Below are 20,194 nucleotides of genomic sequence, written 5' to 3'. Positions count from 1 at the left end.
CCTTCATAGTGATTACAATCTAGACGCAGAGACAAGAAACAGACCAGTGATGAAGGTATTTGAGTCTCCAGGAGTTTCCTGATGGCCACCTTCAGGATAACCCTCTTGGTGTTTATCATAAGGGCCAAGAAATCAAGAACATGCCTCGTCCTCAGAAAGCAACGGGAGGCACGGCTCCGGAAACACACGTTGCAGAACCACCTCTATGACCTTACATGGGAACAGCAGTGCTAGACCACACTGATCCCTTAGTTTCTAAAAGACTTTTACAGGTTGTAGAGCCCAAAGTACCAAGGCATTAACTGACTAACTGACAGGGCCCTAACCCAGTGTTTCTACTTGGAACCTGAGGGTAAGAGACAGCAGAGCAAGGAGGAGGGCGAGGGAGCCGAAGTCCACAGAAAGTCTCAGAGTGCCCCTCACGTGGACACACCACACCGGCATCTCAGAGCTGAGTTCTAATGGACTGAGATTTGGGAGGGGGTCCCTTATCCCTGGCTGACCCCTCTGGTCAACATTTCATACCTGATAAGGAGTCATTCAACTGGTTTCCCTTTAGAAAACTTTATTCTTATGTGGAGAAAAAAGTACAACATATTTTTCTTTTATGAAAACACACCGGTAAAAGGTTTAAAAACACAGCATAGTTGCATAGGGGAAATATATTTTGTAAGCATGAACTTATCAATATTGTAAAAAAGGACTGCTATACTGAAATATGTTAGGTTCTGGCAAAGAGGGCAGAAGTGAGAAAAATAGCACCAGAGGCAATTAACCTTGCCCCTAATGCTACCCATTTTAATGAACTGTCATAGGCTATGCAGTTACTGTAATGTGCTACCCCGTTGTATAACCCCGTACCTGGACTTGCTACTTCAGGGGACAGGCCTCTGAGGATAAAACACCTGGCCAGTGTGCGTGTGTTGAACTTTGGAGCAGTTCAATAAACAAGCCAGCCCTGTTTAATCTGTTTTTGTGAGTGCAGGCTTCTAAATCTCCCCCTCACCCATGGATATAAAAGACGAGACTGAAAAGGACCCACTCCTGGAGCCAGTGGCTAGGAAGCCTTGGGATTAGTCTGGGTTTAACTGGCGTGTGAAAAGGCAAAATGTTAGTGCTCCTACCGGACTCCATGAACGTGGGTCTGGGGGCACCTCTGCTGAAGGCCTGGGGTCACTGGCATTCCAGCCACTCTCAATCAATTCCTCTTCCCTCACTGAGCTTTCCCGGAGAAATCCAGTCCCAAATCTGAATCCAAACCCAAAGCAGCTAGCTTTTCAGGTGCTTTGAAAAGGGCTACAGGGTCTCGTTTCAACAGAACGCAGTATACTGTAGTAGAAAGCTGTTCTGCTTTTCCCTGATGCTTGGTAAATATTCTTGCTATCCCTTTAATACTCCCCCGTCCCGAGCCATATGCACACACACAGGAGATGCAGTCCCCAAGGAAAGGAGAAGCAGAGAAGCAGTTAGAACCCCGGGCGCGGCGATGGGCTTCCAGAGGCGGCGGTTCTCCAGCCAGCCACCTGGCCACGCCACTTCTGCGGCGTCCTCAGGATTTCACAGCACAATCCACGAAGAGTTTGCTGAGGTTCACTTCGGTATAGCCACTCTGGGACAAGAACTGCTCTGCTATGTTCTTGAGATTTTTGTAGTCCTGACGAACTTTGGGAGTAAAATACTGCTTCCTCAATTTATCTAAAAGATAAAAAAATAAATAAAGGATTACAAGTCTCAGAGAAAGGTTCTTTTTATTTTTCAATTACAGTTGACATACAATATTATATTAGTTTCAGGTGTACAGCATAGTGATTAGACATTTATATATCATTCAAGGCAATCCACCAGTAAGTCTAGTACCCATCTGACTCCGTCCAGTCATTACAAATCTATTGAGACTCTATTCCCTATGCCTTCTTTACACCCAGAGGTGTAAAGACCATTCAGTACTCCTCACACCCTAGAGAAGGGGGTTTGGGCCCTGGCCAGTTGGTTCAGTGGTAGAGCATCCGCTGAGTGTGTGGATGTCCTGGGTTTGATTCCTGACCAGGTCACATAGGAGAAGTGACCAAGTGCTTCTCCACCCCTCCCTCTCTCCCTTCTCTCTCTGTGCCTTTCTCTTCTCCTCCCACAGCCATGGCTCAATTGGAGCAAGTTGGCCCCAGGTGCTGAGCATGGCTCCATGGCCTCGCCTCAGGCGCTAAGAGCTCAGTTGCCGAGCAACGGCCCCAGATGGGCAGAGCATCACTCCGTAGGGGGCTTGTTGGGTGGATCCCAGTTGGGGTGCATGCTGGAGTCTGTCTCTGCCTCCCTGCCTCTGGCTTAAGAAAAAAAGAGAGAGAGAAGGTGGTTCAGGTTGTATTTGCAGCTCCATGACTCAGCTGGCCTCATAGTCCCAGGGCTGGGCTAGTCCCAGGCAGTAGGGGCCGGGACCTCGAGATTCCCCTGTGGAAGGCATTCTTTAGTCTGCCTGCCTACCACTTCTCAGCACCTGGCTGACTGTACTGATGGGAACTACAGGTATGTGTCCGCGTGTAGCGGGCAAGGTGAGCGCCACTTGCAGGTGCCGCTTGCACAGTACTGTTGAGCACCCGCACACCACTGCATGCGAAGTATGGATGTGGGAAGAAATACTTTGTCTCAAAGGAAGCCTGGGTCTCCCAGTGCCGACTCCCCGGCTCAGCTGGGCCAGCTGGCTTCTTCTTGTCCCTCAGGACTATGTCCTTCTGCCACAGAAAACTTTCTCTGCAGACAGAGACGAGGGGTACGCCGTTTGGAGAGCACCTGTTCACTGGCCAGACTGCTTTTTCCTTCTTTGTCCACACTGTGTGCCTTTGAACTTAGGGTATGCAGCCTCCCCTCCTCTGCTTCCTGTTCCTTCCATCCACCCCCCAGGCCTCCCAGTTTGGATGGAGAAGGGCACTACCAGCCAGAAAGAAGACCCCTCCCACCCCTCGCCAGAGCCTGCTACCTCCAAACAGGCTTCTTTTCAACAAGCAGTAGCACCGTGACACCCAGGTCTGAACTTTTGGGAGCAAGGGTGACCCCCGGGGGAGCCAATCCTGCCCAGAATGGATGACACAGTTTTTGTTCAAAGCTGCCTGGGAACGCTGTGAGGTGTTTGGAAAGGCTCACTTGTTAAAACAATTCCCCATTTTCTGGCTGAGGAAACTGGGAGGTCAAGTCACTTGCCTACGGTCACACAGCTGGCAATCAGGGATGGAGCAACGCAAACCGGGGTAGCCAGAGCTCCCGAGCTCCCGGAGAGAGGTGGGCCAGCACCTGGGGGAGCCGGGCTGCCCAGCCCCGGGAATAGGACAGCCCCCAGAAGGAAACCATGTCAATCACAGAAGGAGAAATGCCACCGAAACAACAGCGATATTGAAGCCCACAAAACACCCGCAGAACAAAAACTCGCCCTCAAGATGTTTGCTCCTTAGCTACACATTCGCACTGGTTCTCCACAACCTTTGCTAAATTACATTAACTGTGCCTTTCAAACAACAACAAAAAGTTTAGTAGAAAGGATTGAAATGCCCCAAGGGGGTGGAAAAATGTAAGCAAGAAGAGAGAGAGAAGGCGCGCATCGTTAACTGACCACAGAAAGACACTTTGAAGGTTCTAATTATCGGAGTCTGGGAATAGGCAACAATGACCCCGACCAGGGCGGCTGCTCCCGCAGGCCAGCCTGGCTGGCACCCCGTGCATGTGAATGACACAGCCACATGCGCTGGCGGGGACAGCACACTGGAAGAGCGGCGGCAATGCGAAGCAGGGGAGGAAGAGAGAGGGCACAGCTCCTGATGTGTTTACCTCCTCTGCTGATGGGATATTGACTTTTCCCACCAGGTTGGTTAGAAAGGGGACTATTTACGCTGCCACACAGCAGACTCAGAATGACAACCAGCGTCACTTGGTGCTCTTCTTCGTAAAAGACAACTGCGATCACCAGCGTCGGCCATGGCCAGTCAATACGGCCAAGGCATCATTCTACGCCAGCTTGAGATGCAGATAAAAGCTCCCCCTTGCTTTCCTGATGGGAATGTAATCAATAACGCATGGAAGATCTTCTAGGGAACAATTGCACGAGCTGTCGCAGGCCACGGGGCTGGGAGCTGAGGGGAAAGGGTTCACCCCTTCTTCATGGTTTTTCTGTCCCCCATGTTAGGCCCCGAGGCCACTCATGTTAGGTTTTACATTAAAACCCTCACCCTGTGTCCTATAATGCGCCACCTGCTATTTTAGAACTCAAGGGAAAGTACCGGTGTTAAATGGTGGAAACTACTTAATATGGCCACTGAAACTCCATTCCTTCTCCCGTCTCTGGTTTGGGGAGTTGGTAAAGCGGCCATGGCCATGGGCCCTGCAGGTCAGCTGCTTGAGGACAACTGTCCAAAGATTCCAACAGGCCACTAGGCAAGAGGCTGAGAAGATCTGGAGCTATGGCAGCGGTCCTCAGAGATGCCACTGGCCGTGGCTGTCACTGTCTCAACAACCAGGATAAGAACTCCAAACTTCATAGCAATAGGGAAGGAAGTGCTCTTCCTACATACAAACGCATCGGCAAAATAAACTTCTAATGGACTACAGTATCACTGGACGACATCCATCTTCATACAGCAGCAACGCAGAGCCACCTGTCCTGGGAATCACACTGAGGAACATGTTTCTACCGCTTATAGCTTATATACTCTGGTCCTTGAGTTTCATGCTAATTACCAACCCCTATGGAAATAATTAAAACAAAACCAAAAAACAAGCTAGCCTAGATATTAACTATTCACCCAATGTTTTATCAGACAATAAAACGAACTGCTAATTTGGAAGTTGGTTTCTATTGATTAGACTCTAAAACCTGAAAACATGCAAGTTCCAGTACTTTCTATATGAAATGGACTAGGCCATCATCTGCAAGTTGAACTTATCTTAAATATTTTATTTACAAGTCAAGTGATCACATAAAATGTTTAGGCCCTGGCCAGTTAGCTCAGTCAGTTAGCGCGTCATCCCAAGATGTCAAGGTTGTGAGTTCGATCTGCGGGTCAGGGCACACACGAGAAGCAACCAGTGAGTGTATAGGTAAGTGGAACTGTAAATGAATGCTTCTCTCTCTCTTTCTCTCTCTCTCTCTCTCTCTGTTTCTCTAAAATGAATAAATAATAATAAAAGGAACCTATCTCTTTCTTAAAAAAAATAAACTAAAATGTTAGAACTACTTGAAACAGAGGAGTCTCCTCCCAGCTAAGGAAACCATCTCTACCTCAGATATTTTGTCGGTGTCAGTAAAACTAAACTCTCTTTCCAGCTTTACTCTTTGTAAAACCCTTTCTGGACTTAAAGAAACACGCTGAACTAGAAACCAGGAGGCAAAGACATTTTAACAGCGCCTACTGGTTATTTTATTTTAATTAAGGCAGGCTTAGGCACACAGGCAGCGCTGTCTCTGTTCTGAATGTCTGTTTCATTTATTTCTGTGCAAAGGTATCAAACAACAGTCAGTTATAATTGATTCTGTCAGGTGTTATACAGTCAGTCATAATTGTCTCCGTGTAGAGGTGTGTCAATTTACTATATCTGAATTAAATATTCTGTCAATTATGAAATCAGGTAATAATTTCAGTCAGTTTTTTAATTGCACGGCTTCCCGCCGTACGGTTCTCAGCTTTCCCACCTTTTCTAATCTGCAGCCTCCCTCTCTCAATGCAACAGGAGCGCCGTGTAAGGGGTGGAACGCAGGAAGCTTTAGGAATGGGGGGCTTTCTATGGTTCGAAACCGTTCAACCTCTCTGAAGAGCCTGTGCCTGGCTGGCTTTCTCCTGCGTATCAATCAATAACTGAGTCTGGCCGATGAGTGGTATCTGAAAGGTCTCAAAGTGATATCCATGTTGCAAAGACAACTGCTTTGAGGGCCCCGAGTCAAAGGACAGGTACATAAACATTTCTCAGCTGGAATAAGAAATCAAAACCATCAGCTTCGTCAGTGCTGATTTAGAGACACTTCAGAGGGCACAGTGCCAGGCACACATACACAGTATGCAGGGCGTTTATGGATGAACCGACGCCTACAGACCCATTCTCACCCGTTAAATCATGTCTTGGACGCTGAAAGATTCCTGAGGCCGAAGAGCCTCCCCGTTAGTCTGCTATCCAGCTCCATCCCTACTTATAAATAATTATCTTCCCTTTTCGCTCTCTCTCTCTCTCTCTTTTTTTTGATACCGAAATACAGCCTTCAAACAGAATAAAATATCCATGGGTTAGCTCAAGTGTTCTACTCAGTTGGTCTGACCAGTATTTAGGAGTGAGATGATAATTCTCTCCACTATTGGTCTGGCTCGTGTTCAGTAAACGCAGACTTCCTGCAGCCCAGGTGGGTGTGAACAGTGAATGGAGGTGCTTGCTGCACCTCCCGGCCCCGCCGCTAGGGAGGGCTGGCCACGGGAAGTTTGGGAGCGAGCAAGGGGTGATGGGAGAAGGGAGGAGACAGGGAGAGCCAAAGTGAAGAATGCCACATCCAGAGTGAAAAATAGAAGGACAGAGCGGTGCCCTTACCATGTTGCGGTGGAGCAAGAGTCACCTTGAAAGAGATCAAACATTTCCTTTCAGCTGGATGAAGTGATTCTATCAGGGTTGGGTTTGGGGTGTTTGTATTTGTCGTGTCGGAAGAAAATTGCCCACACTGGCCCCTTGCTGAGGTTACAAAAAGTACCGTCAACCACACTGGACAGAATTTGGGGGGGTGCAGAGAGGCGAAAAAACACATTGTGCAGGATCATTAAGCACTGTTGTATAAATAAAGTTAGAAGATCAGACGAAAGAGGGGACTCAGGTTAAATGCTGGAAGACAAGCTTAAATAAAGTTCTAAGAAAAAAGCAAGGCACGCTGTAATTCCAAGAACCTATTACTTCAGACAATTTACTTCAAAAAATAAAATCAGAATGGTAAATGATTACCCAAAAGCAATCATGTCATCATCACTGAGAGATGGAATAAAATAATTTTTTGTGAAGTGGCTGAATGAGAGCAACTTAAAAGCCACGGAGCCTGTCAGAAGCACATTATTTCTTTTTACACCCCGTTTCCCAATTCATCTCAGTGCTGCTGACTAACCTCAGCTCCCAGCAGGTGGAGCATTTAAAATAAATAGCATTTCCTACAAAACGCGCTCCAACTGCCCCATGACAGACGCTTCCAATTCCCGGCCCACCACTGGATCAGCTTCAGCGGTATCTAACAAGGTGTAAATACAATAACAAGCATGTAATTAAGTGAGCATGATGAAGTTAATGGAGATAATTCATTCCATTTTGGGCTTATGAATATTCTATTAGATGTTATCAGGCAGCTGGAATAGCTGTTAATTTAATCATCATTCAGACCAGCAAAATGTTCTTTGTGCGAGCATAATTGCAGAGAATGAATAATTGATTTGACAATTGTACCAGTGGATTTCAAACAGTTCTGTGCGCTCTCAGAGCAGGAAGGGAGGAGAAGTGGAATACTCAAAGCACTGAAGAGGTGGCAGAGAAGCCAGCCTGTAAATTGAACATTATCAGGACACAGATAAAGGACAATTTTTATTTTATCAATGCAACACAATTACATTACAGTGCGCTAGTAATCATTCTGCCCACACTTTAAAAAGGGAAATAAATTACTCTTCATGGGAAAGGACAAAAAGAAATATCAAACCATTTAGAATCCATTGATATTGGATATTTAATTTTTTTGCATTATATTTTATTATAGGAAATATCAAACTGTGTTGGAAATTGCTGGCACATTTAACTCCGTTACCTGCAATCAGGTATACAGGTTGTATTTTACATGTATCTGTCTTACTGCATGTTCTACGGATTACAATGACTTTATTACAATTTTTAAAAGCTACTCTAATGTCTATTTTTTAAAAATTACTTATTGATTGATTGATTTTTAAGAAGGGAGGGAAGAGGAGGGAAAGGGAAAGAGAGAGGGAGGGAGGGAGGGAGGGAGGGAGGGAGATAGTGAGAGATCGATTTGTTGTTCCACTTATTTATGCATTCATTGTATGAGTCTTGTCTGTGCCCTGACAGGACAGCAAACCCACAACCTTGGCCTCTTGGGACAAGGCTCTAGTTAACTGAGCGACCTGGCCAGGGCTAAAACTACCCAAATGTTTAAAAAGAGCCATCACTGTGATATATGAGAGTACTGTACTACTGTGTGTAATATACGAGAGTACTGTGCATACACTTTATCAGAATTGGGCTCTGGACACATTAAGCATTTTATTCTCCAAGTGGTTCAGTGGTACTGTACCTGGGCAGAAAAAGTAGAAAGCAAATGTTGAATTTCAAGAACAATCAGTTTCCAATGGGAAAGTAAATTTTATTAAAGATAAACCCGTTACTGCCCCAGGAGAAACATGTCTCCCCAGACCCCCAGAATGGCTACACCTGCAGTCTGCCACCCACCCTCACCACATTCTATTCCACAAGTATGTAATTTAATCAAAACCGATGGGACAGACAGCAAGTACAGTGCAATCTGATGTGAGTGCTATTTTATAATACCCATGATGTCATGAGAAAATGGAAATATTCTAAATACCTTAATGTCTGATCAATGTTCTGTGACAGACCCCAGGTCAGGAGTGCTCAAGAAGAGCGGGGATCGGCAGGTAGAAAAATAGACACCTGGGAAGTTTGTTTTTCAATGTATCCATTTGGGTTTTTACCACCCAATTCCATTCTCAAAGGCTTTTGTGGGAAAAGGGGTGTGTGTGAGAGAGAAATATGAGTGTTTGCTTGCTTTTTAAAGATTCCCAGATCCTGATCAATTTACACCAACCCCACTGAGTGCCAAAGCTTCAAAACTTTCAGGTATATATGATTTCAATGACCTCACAGCGTTATAGCACTGAAATAACATTTTCCACCACTACCATTCATCCCAAAGAAGTCAGTTGTTCAAAGGTTTGTGTCTGCCAACAATATCCAAGAAGTGTACACAATAGCTTTATGCTCACACACCATTTCTAAGCTTGATGCTTAATCATCTTAATGTCTACTTACATGGTTTCTAAACCTGGGTGCCTTCAAAACAATTCAGACTGACTAATACGCTATTTGGTGACATGCACTACCCACAGGACCTGGAAGTCACTTACCCTGGAGTGCTAGCAGGGTGTGGGTGTGGGCATGGGCCCACATGCTCTCGGGTGGGAGAGCGGACAGGGGAGGGCAAGGAAACACATCTGTATTAAGAGCAGTCACTGGAGACTGGGAGTTGTCATCGGCTTTAGAATCAGAAATTCTGGACTCATTCCTGGGCCCTGATCTCTGAATGGCAAGCCCTCACTTACTTTCCACCACTTGAATGAATGAATGGTTTGAAGGGTTAGTGTACCCAGGCAGTCTCTGGGATCAAGTTAATGCTCAACAAATGTCAGTCATGGACAATGATGGCACTAGGAAGGTGGTAAAAGCTATGGTCCAGTGCCAATGGACCATATGCAGAAGGGGCACCGAGAAAATGGCTTCCACACGCCCGTCTGGCCCAGACACAGTGTCACCAGCTAAGCTCTTGTCCTATTGGGGGTAAAGGCAAAAGAGCAGGGGCTTTGCCTTGGTTGCTCCTTAATCCTGTGGATGCCTCCCTTTCTCACCAGTCTCCCGTTCTCACAGCCTGTGTCACAGGTCAGGGACAGCCTGGATCCATGTAAATGACTGGAACTGTGGTTGGGGTCACGGGTGCACATCTCAGAAACGGCCTCTCAGGGGAAGCCACTGCCCTGGATAAATGGTTGGAACACAGGAAAACTGGAAGAATTATTTCAACTTGTTGGGATATATATTAAAGAAAAGCTCAGTGACTCAGTGTGGAATGCCTAAAAGATGGGGGAAAGTGTAAGGCCTTAAGAAGTCTGAGACGAAAGCAGAGAGAGAAAGTCAAAGGCAAACTTTTTTTTTTTTTTTCATTTTTCTGAAGCTGGAAACAGGGAGAGACAGTCAGACAGACTCCCGCATGCGCCCGACCGGGATCCACCCGGCACGCCCACCATAGGGCGGCGCTCTGCCCACCAGGGGGCGATGTTCGCCCATCCTGGGCATCACCATGTTGCGACCAGAGCCACTCTAGCGCCTGAGGCAGCGGCCACAGAGCCATCCCCAGCGCCCGGGCCATCTTTGCTCCAATGGAGCCTTGGCTGCGGGAGGGGAAGAGAGAGACAGAGAGGAAAGCGCGGTGGAGGGGTGGAGAAGCAAATGGGCGCTTCTCCTGTGTGCCCTGGCCAGGAATCGAACCCGGGTCCTCCGCACGCTAGGCCGACGCTCTACCGCTGAGCCAACCGGCCAGGGCCAAAGGCAAACTTTTAAATGACTGCTTGCCATCAAACTCATTACCCAAGGAAAATGTATGACAGCAAATTCTGTACTGGATACATATTTTTTTGGCTGCTCAAGAATGAACGTTTATGGAAAATGGATATTAGGTTTCTGAGTCATCAGATACAAACTAAATATACTGCTCACAAAAATTAGGAGATATTTCAAAATGAACATGAAGCCATAAAAGAAGCATTTTATTTTTTTATTAAACAAGAATATCAGAAAAGTGCCTGACCAGGCGGTGGCGCAGTGGATAGAGCGTCGGACTGGGATGTGGAAGGACCCAGGTTTGAGACCCCGAGGTCGCGAGCTTGAACACGGGCTCATCTGGTTTGAGCAAAGCTCACCAGCTTGGACCCAAGGTCGCTGGCTCCAGCAAGGGGTTACTCGGTCTGCTGAAGGCCCGCGGTCAAAGCATATATGAGAAAGCAATCAATGAACAACTAAGGTGTCGCAATGTGCAACGAGAAACTAATGATTGATGCTTCTCATCTCTCCTTTCCTGTCTGTCTGTTCCTGTCTGTCCCTCTCTCTGACTCTCTGTCAAAGACAGTTGTTCGATTATGCAAATGAGATGCAAAACCAACTTTTATCTCATTGGTGAAAATGCACTATACAAAAGGCTGAAAGTACTGGAGTATCTGCATGTTCCCTGATCCCTTCACTTTTGTGAGCAGTGTATTAAACAAAATTGGCTGCTCAGAAAACCAACCACGGAGTCTGAAATACCAGTATTTTGCAGGGTATCAGGCTTAGCAACCTTTACCTTCTCACACTGTATTACGCAATGACATGTTGCATTCACTCTGGGATGAGTTCTTCCATTAAGCTAATGTGTTTTTGACTCTTGGAAAGACAAAGACTACGGTATTCCTTTCCAGAATATATCAGTGACACTCCCTAAGTAGGATTTTCATCAGAATTGACCATGTATCTCAAAATCTTAGCTAGTTGGTCATCAAGATGGCCACTGCCCTTCTTTGTCAGCTCTTCTCCTTGACCAAAGACTCCAGCGTTGTCCAGGGGAGGTGACGGGTGGCGGAACTCGTCCCAAGGAAGCTAGTTTAATATTGGCATCCCTTCTCTACCACAACTAACATCCAGGCTCAAAGGAAACTGACTGGCCTACGGAAGGAACCTTTCTCAGAGAGGCAACGTAGCCTAACGGAAGCCACTGACAAAGACAAGCTGAGTGGCCTTTAAATTCTCCCTACAGAACTGAGCAAGAACTAGGAAGGTTGACCTAAAGCCACCGAAGAAGGCTTTCTCGTGAAAGAGACGGTCCCCTTAGACTCCTCTGTTCCAAGGGTGCCCAAACACTGACCATCCTGGCGATTCCCAAACGGGGTTCTTTACTAGAAGCAGTTTTTAAAGCAGTATCTGGTAACATTTTACACCTTTCATTATTAACAGCAAAAGAACAAACTAAAATAAGAACTCAGGTTTTTATTAGAACAGATTTAACTACATATAGTTTTCCCCAACAGGCCCTACCATCAACATTTTACACAGGGAAGATAGTAAATAGGTTCGTTCTAGCATCCTGAATCAACACTGGCTAAAATTGGGGACTTTCGGGGTGAAGAACAAACGACACTGGAGATGAATGGGCGCAGTGAACACATTAGGGGGCGTTCTACTGCACGGTGCAGATTCTTCTCAAATAAATGCACAACGCTTGTGGTAAAACTTAAGAAAATGGTTTTTATCTGCTATTTTAAACAAATGGACTCTATCAAGACATTTTTTCGAGAGAATCTGTTAGTTGGAAAAACTCACCAGCTCCATTTCTATAAGTTTAAGGTGCCCATTTTTAGCTGTAAAGAAAGAACGTTCCTCATTTTTACTGTCATGATCTTCACTGTATTTCCTTTTGGATGCTGAGTCCAAAGTTAATTACAAAATGGGCCTTATTGATTTGCAAATTGTTGCTATCCAGTTAAAGCTCTGTCACATTTACTCAGTGATTAAAAGGCAATGAATGCAGTGTGTTTCTTACATGGTACAGTTCTTGATTAAGTCACTGGATTCTCTGAAGCCTCTGACCTAGTTAAGCAGCCTCTCATTTCTTTCGCTTTGCAGATCGTCGCAGCGGACGCGACAAAATCACAGAATGCCTAAACCACAATTCCACAGGGATGGTGAACGGCACCGAGGGAGGTCTACCCGCCATCGTGCACCTGTGCCGCCATGCAGGGCAGCCCCTTCCCATGTTAAGACAGAAGCACTTCTGCCGGAGAGCTTGCAGCAATGGCTTCGTGTAGATGGCACTAGGGAACGGGCTGGTTATGAAGACTGACTGCGTTATTATCAGTACCTCTTCTTACACGCTTGAGCAAAAGTTTTAATGTTCCTAAACTAGAAACTGAAGAAAATACAGCCCTGAAATGTACCTGAATATGAGACCAGGAAACCAATATGATCCCCAGGGAAGAACTCTGGGAAACCATAAGGCTGGGACTTGGAGACTTCATAAACACGGACTGGTGGGACCCTCACTAATCTAGCCCCGTCTCTCCCACCAAATGGCCACATCGCTCACTGGCAAATAACTTGTGTTTGGCCTTTTCTACTTGTTCGCTCAGTAAAAGTTTATTGAGTATCTACTGATATCCCATTCTTCAGAAGCCCAATTTGGCATTCCAGCTGGATTTAAAAAATAAACCATACAAATAAGTAAATATACTACAATTTCATGAACCCACAGGAGAAGCATGCTCATTCAACAATTATTTACTGAATGCCTACTGTGCACCAGAAACTGTTGTAAGCCTGGGATACATGAACGAACAACACAGGTAAAAATGCCTGCTTTCGGAAGGCTTGGAGTCTGATGACATCACAGATATTATGAACATAAGGCAAAAAATCCATTAGCGTTAAAGAGAAATAAATACTCTTTAGAAAAAAGACAGTCCAGAAATCCGAGTTGCTTTTATTATCACTGCAACGCATCTAATAGATCACAACTCAATTATTTTGAGCACAGAGAGGAGGTTATTTATGTAATTTTTAAAGTCTAAACTTCTGAGGAAATGGAGCAGGCTTGAAGGATAGTGTTACTGCCAGCCTCAAAATAGCCCATGTATTGGCTTGAATTTAAAAATGTGGCTCAATCCAAAATACATCAAATACAACATATCCAGCTGCCATCTGTCCTCCAGTCATAGTAGGAGTCCCTTTCATTCACAAGCACAGCCAGTGGGAGGGGGCAGGGACTCGAGAGGGAGAGGATAAATTCCATTTGTGCTATTAAAAAAAAAGTAGAACAGTAACCCAGTGGTTGAAAAGTGAAGATAAAAAGAAGAAAACAGTAATCTTGCTATAGAAACCAGAGAATTATGTTCTTGCTCTCCCAATTTTTTTTTTTTTTGCTTTCATACTGTACAAACTCTAGCACCCTGAACAACTCACTCTCCTGCTATTTCAAGCACTTTAAAGAAACTTTTCAACGTTTCTGTTTGACACATTTTTTCAACAGGGAGGTTTAGACAATAAGTAAACAGGCACTGAAGGGCTATTTAGAGAGCTGGTCAGTCACAGTAATAATAAAAGGAAAAAAAACCCCACCAGAACATCTATCATATGTGCCGCAGCCACCGACGGCAATGACCTCTGACAAACAGTTTTCAGAGTAATTTTAATGCTACTCTGGATTTAACTTGACTAACTGGTAGCAATTGAGCACATCTTTTTTTCCCTTTTTTTTTGTGGCAGCAGTTATCTAAAATGCTACAATAACAGCATCAAAAGTAGAACGGTGGAAGATTGGTTTTCCATTGTGCTGCTGAACTGGCATAATGCCCACTTTAAAAGCAATTCGCTGCTCATCACTGAAATCTGGCAGACACGACACTAAATGCCTTGAGAGAGAAAAAAAAGGGACTCGAGAAGGGGGAACCCACTCCAACCACCATGTGGGGGGAGAGCACCGCAGACGATGCATCTGGGCGAGAAGAGAAAATCGTCTAATAAAAAGTTGAGCGTTGCCTGCAGACTCCAACAGGCTGTACTTAATTTGCTACAAGAGTTTGTCTACAGGTCTGCATTAGTAAGAGCAGAACAAAACAAAAGCAAAATATATATTTATGTCTGCCTATTGTTCTGATGAAGCAAAACCTAGTGGGTTCTGTCAATCATGTGTCAAACATGTCTTTCCCGCTTTATTTACCACCAAATATAATGAGTAAATATGTGATAATAAAACTCTTCTTTTTACATGGACATATACAATTTTTCCTCCTGCTAAATACAGGTAATGATTTAGGAAGCTTTCAAAATGTCTTTTCACTGTCAATAAAACTAATTCTATTCCCACTTTCCTGTGGGGGGGAGAAAAGACTTTCCAAATGAAAATTCAAATTAAAACTCTTGATTATAGTGTAGTGTGACAACACCTGTATTTATAATTTTACTGTCAGCTAGCTTGTAGTGTTTAACAATAGCTCCAAGTAGAAAAATAATTGGAATTTGTCTGTAACCTGCCAGATGACGGCATCGGGAGCTTTGCTACGCTATACAAATTTGGTCTGATGGCAAAATAACCTCACCGAGGATTCTACAAATCAAAGGTTATCGGGGCTGGGAAGGGGAAGGTCTCTCAGGAATTGGCACCCTTTCTGAATGTGGGGAATCCAGGAGTTTGCTTCTGATGAGTAAAGGCGGCTAGGACCCTGACACACGCTCTTGGCTGGTCGCATGCCCTGCAGCCAGGCTGAAGGTTCTGGTGCCTACGCCATCTAGCTTCTAGAGTTATTCCAGAAAAACAAAAACCAGATAAATAAACCACTACACCGAAACCCAGCTGTTTCTAAACCAGACCAATGACTTCACTTAGCTCTGAATTTGGCAGAATTGGGTGGGATGGGGGAATCCATCAGGTGACAGGAAGCGGACCTGGGGACTGGCTGGAAGCGCCAGGGACAAGGTAAGACCTGGTAACTGACAAGGAACAGCGCACAGCCAGGAGCACTAGCGATGTTTATTGTCTCCATTCATTTTCAATTATCACCGATAAATAATCTAGGAACCCACACAGATGCCTTAAGATCTGCTATTTATCAAAAGATTAAGAGAAAACTTACACAGCCCACTTGCACTTTTACTGAAGCAATATGGAGAAAAAATTATTTAAAGCAGTGTTCTGCTGTCAACTTGGATCTTTCAAAACTCATAAACACATGCTAATCTCCATACACAATTTGCCTTACTCTAGTCTACCAGTGAAAAGCCCATCTTTTTCATTATCTTAAAGATAAAAAAAAAGGAAGCCACATACAAAAGAAAACAGAATGACAGTGATGTTTTAGTTTACACTAGATATGGCAACACACACAAACTGTCAAAACTATGGAATGAAAAAAGCTGTTATCAAGCAACTGTCAAGAGAGTCCTCTGAGATTTGGAAATCTTGTGTTTATTGTAACTACTGCACATTACACAAAGAAAGAAACATCCTTCTCCTTGCTCTTGCGGCTAAATATCATGCAAGAGAACACAGGCTTCTCTCTCAGTATTTAGATTAAGTTTTTCCCTTGTGGGTAATTCTGTGCTTGACAGAGCTGCTCCTTCCCTCCTAGCTTTCCTAAAACATGGCCAAAGTTCAGAGAGAAACTCGAGGTCACATCAGACATTATTTCATTTCGAAAACCATCACTGCCTCATTTCATGTTGTTAACCGGTCTGTCTATCCGTAAGAGTAGAATCTGTTAACATCAAAACGCACAGTCTTCACCTGAATGATTTTCCTGACTCGAGAGTCCTACAAAGAGAAGCATATAGTTGAAAAGGCACAGACACTTACCATAAAATGATTTTAATTCGGGACTCTCTCTTTCTTTCCATCTCCCTATTAATGCACACACAGAGAAACCCAAATCCCTCATGGAAAATTACCATCCTTTAAAGGAAGACAGGAAAATACAGGGTCCAAATCGCTTCCACAGTGCATGGATGCTAGTGATTTTGCAGGTTACTCCCCCATCCCCAACTCACGGGGCAAAATTTCCCTTGTCATCTCATTTTATTATACTTGCTAAGGCGGCCTTTCCACCTAAACACCGAGGCGGCGTCACTGTCTGCCTCTGGATTCCTGCTCCAACACCCCGCCGCTGCCCTTCGATTACTGTAAGTGAAAGCACTCTGTAGGTGCTTCTACTTGTATTTTTCATGTTTTCTTTACATGCAGAATACTCGCTTTCTGACATTTCTCAGGATGGAGACAAACTAGACAGCACAACCCTTATTATAAGTGTAATTGCCTGGTTTCAGATGAACTGTGGGTCAAATCAAAGCACAAAATGCATTCTTGTAAAAAATGTGTTAGCGGCGCATGGGCTGACATACAGAACAATAGTCTTAACTCTTGACCAAAGAGACGTCGCTGCATTTCCCGTGCATCTTGCTGCCATCCTTTCCTGAGCAGAGAGCTAATGACAACGTGGGCACACTGCTGATGGACGGATTGGCATGTCCGTGATGGAGAAACAAGTCAATGTGTCTTAAGTGGATGCTGGCTCTAAGTAGGTAATGGTCGCCCAATGCGTAGATCAGTGGTAGTCAACCTGGTCCCTACCGCCCACTAGTGGACGTTCCAGCTTTCATGGTGGGCGGTAGCGGAGCAACCAAAGTATAAATAAAAAGATAGATTTAACTATAGTAAGTTGTTTTATAAAGATTAATTCTGCCAAACTTAGCAAAAATCCGACATAAAGTACTTGGTAAGTAACTATTATTATATGCTTTAACTTGCTGTAACTCTGCTTTATAAATTTTATAAAGTAAAGTTACTTCCCTACTTTATAAATCACCATGACTGTGGAACCGGTGGGTGGTTAGAAAATTTTACTACTAACAGAGATACAAAAGTGGGCGGTAGGTATAAAAAGGTTGACTACCCCTGGCTTAGAACATACTTATTTTAGGTTTCAGTGACCTGGTATGACTCGGTCAGCAATAGAATTAAGTCACTCAAATTCTAACCCAAGGTAAAAATGGTTTAACAGCGATGTCAATTTTATAAAAAGATGACTGCCTAGTAAAAAAATCCGAATTCCTCTAAAGCTTTTATGTAATGTTTTATGATTTTAAAGTGTCCCTCAATTATTAATAAAGGGAGAAAGAGGAATATTGACATGTGTTAGTACTTGGATTCTCTCATACTATTTTAGGGTAAGTGGCCAATTTGCATTTTTTCATGCAATGCAAATTAAGTTTTATGGCATTATCTGAATAGCAACCAGTTCTCTGCTAATAAAATTTTATTTGACACAAACAGTTAAAATTTCCCCCCTTACTCTAAATAAGTTTGTCAAGTTTTCTTAAAAATTTAAACTTAAAAAAAAATTATTATTCATTTTAGAGGAGAGAGAGAGAGAAGGGGGGGAGGAGCAGGAAGCATCAACTCCCATATGTGTCATGACCGGGCAAGCGCAGGGTTTTGAACTGGTGACTTCAGCGTTCCAGGTCGACGCTTGATTCACTGTGCCACCACAGGTCAGGCCCAGTTTGTCAAGTTTTATGCATAGAAAAACTAAGTTGGTGAAGTTAGTACAATTGGGTCCATTAAGGAAGTTTGGGGACATCTGTAACAAAGTTGGGGATATCATTTTTATTTATTTAAAGATTTTATTAATTGATTTTAGAGAGAAGATAAAGAGAATGGCAGGGGGAGGAGTGGGAAGCATCAATTCATAGTAACTGCTTCTCGTATGCACCTTGACCAGGCAAGCCCGAGGTTTCGAACCAGCGACCTCAGCATTCCAGGTCGACGTTCCATCCACTGCGCCACCACAGGTCAGGCGGGGGATATTGATTTCAGTTATTCACACAGTTTACAAACAATTAGCATTGTGCACATCATTAAGTTTGAAATGTGCTCTAGAGCTAGACTTTGAGTGAATCCCGATTCTGCCATCAACTTGCTCTGTTACCTCGAACAGTTTTCTTAACCTCTGTGTACCTCCACCTCTGCATCTGTACATAAGGCCAATGGCAGCACCTACTTAGTAAGGTTGTTATGGGAACTAAATAAGTTAAACCACAGAACATGCTTACAACAGTGTCTGGCACTTAGTGATCAATAGATGTCAACTCCAGTGCTATGATTCACATACTTGCTACCACTGTATAGTTTGAATCGTGGGGCTCACCTACAATCTAACCAAAAGCGGAAAAAACCACCGTTTCCGATCATACTGGGCTTGGGTGGGAGGAACTAGCGAGGGCCTGCACATCTCCTCCATTCATTGTTTTGAGGCCTTAGGAGTTCATGAATGCCCAAATGACCGGACTGATTTAAGTGGACATGTCTTTCTTAATTTTAATAAACAACAAAGAAGGAAGCTTTGCTTACAAATATATAATTTTAAATTCCTAGAATATAAATGTGAAGAAAATTCAAAATGCACAAAAAAGCCTACAGTGAAAACTCTCAAATTTCTGGTTAAAGATGGTACACCAAATATACATATTTAGTTCTGCAAACTCCTACATCGCCACTAAAATGATCCTCAAAGATTTTTTAAAGGCATGAGGAACTCCAAGGAAAGAGGGGAACAGGAGTGGAGGCGCCAAAGGCAAAAGCTAGAAAGCAGAGGCAGGGAGGCGATATCCGTAACAGGTCTTAGAAAGCCGGGTTCTAAGCCGGCAGCGGGGAGGGCTGACAGAAACTGGCTGGGCCCATCCGCCTCCCCAGGGCCCGTGAGCCAGCGCCCCAGGGCCTTCTGGAAGAGCAGCTGAAGGGTGTCTTTCAAAGACCAGCTGAAGTATGTTTCAGGACCAGACCCCAGACCCCGCTCTGGAGAAACTCATTCTCTGGCGAGGGTGTCAGCAGGCACACTGGGTCAGTACCCAATGCTGGGACCCAAGTTCCCTTTCCCCTCAGATGTCAGCAGCCAGGCTAATCCCCAGCCTTCACCGCAGGGAGGAGGCTATACAGTCTTCTCTGTGGAATCGGACCAGCCTCACAAGAAAGTATCTCAAGTCACTGAAAGACTACATCCATGAAACAAGAACACTTGAGAAACAATAAAAGGTTCTTAGAAATTAAAAGCATAATAGTAGAAAGAAAAAACTTCAGTTGGAATGAAGACGAGGTGATTAAAGAAGAAGAAATTCAAGGAAATTCCCAAAGCTAGAGGATGCGAGTTTTGGGTGGAAAGGCCTGGCCAGGGCCCAGCACCACGAGTGAAAACTGCGTCCAGGCCAGGGCACCATCCTGGAGGTGCCCACAGGCGCAACGGACGCCCGCAAGTTCCTAAAAAGGAGCAAGCAGTTTAAAAAGGTCTGGGAATTGATTGGAAAGGCTTTCAGAAAAGGCAGAATAATGTTTCCAAAATTCTGAAGGAAACTGAGTTCCGGCCTATGGTTCTTTAACCATTGATTAGGTGTGAGGGTAGATTAAGGACATTTTACAAGCAAGGTCTCAAAAACTTCATGCATTATGGAAGCTACTGGAAGAGGTACCTCTCCCCAAAAGAGAAATAGTAAACAAAGATACAGAACCTAGGACATGAGCAGCGTGAACGCAGTGAAATGTGAGGGTGGTACCCAGATGAGGGCAAGGGGCGAGCTCCAGGACAACAGGTGTGCATCAGGCGAGGCCCCTCAGCCCGATGCCAGCTATGTTTGAACTGGACTAAGTGAACGTTTGGATAACCGAGGGAAGGGCTGGCATGCATATATGAATGCTGACTGCTGACCTGCTATACGCGCACATGCGTGGTGGGGGGAGCAGGGCGCCAGATCCTCACTGTCCCCTGTACGGAACGGCTGGATAATGCACTCTGTGCCTGTCCCTTAGAGATAAGGAGGCTAATACTAGAAA

At 44.6% G+C, this 20,194-nt stretch overlaps 1 protein-coding gene across 1 annotated transcript in view; it reads right to left on the bottom strand.

The window, feature by feature from the left end:
- Positions 1-556: 556 nt before the first annotated feature.
- POLA1 (DNA polymerase alpha 1, catalytic subunit) overlaps positions 557-20,194 on the bottom strand; it is a 340,212-nt gene continuing 320,574 nt past the window's right edge. The window contains exon 37 of the mRNA XM_066356660.1: positions 557-1,695. Coding sequence (XP_066212757.1) covers positions 1,550-1,695 — 146 coding nt within the window. The 3' untranslated portion in view covers positions 557-1,549. The remainder of the gene's footprint in view (positions 1,696-20,194) is intronic.

Source organism: Saccopteryx leptura, chromosome X (genome assembly GCF_036850995.1).
Source record: "Saccopteryx leptura isolate mSacLep1 chromosome X, mSacLep1_pri_phased_curated, whole genome shotgun sequence".
Lineage (NCBI taxonomy): Eukaryota > Metazoa > Chordata > Mammalia > Chiroptera > Emballonuridae > Saccopteryx > Saccopteryx leptura.
The sequence above is the reverse complement of the archived record's forward strand: the minus strand, read 5'-3'. Positions and strand labels throughout refer to the sequence as shown.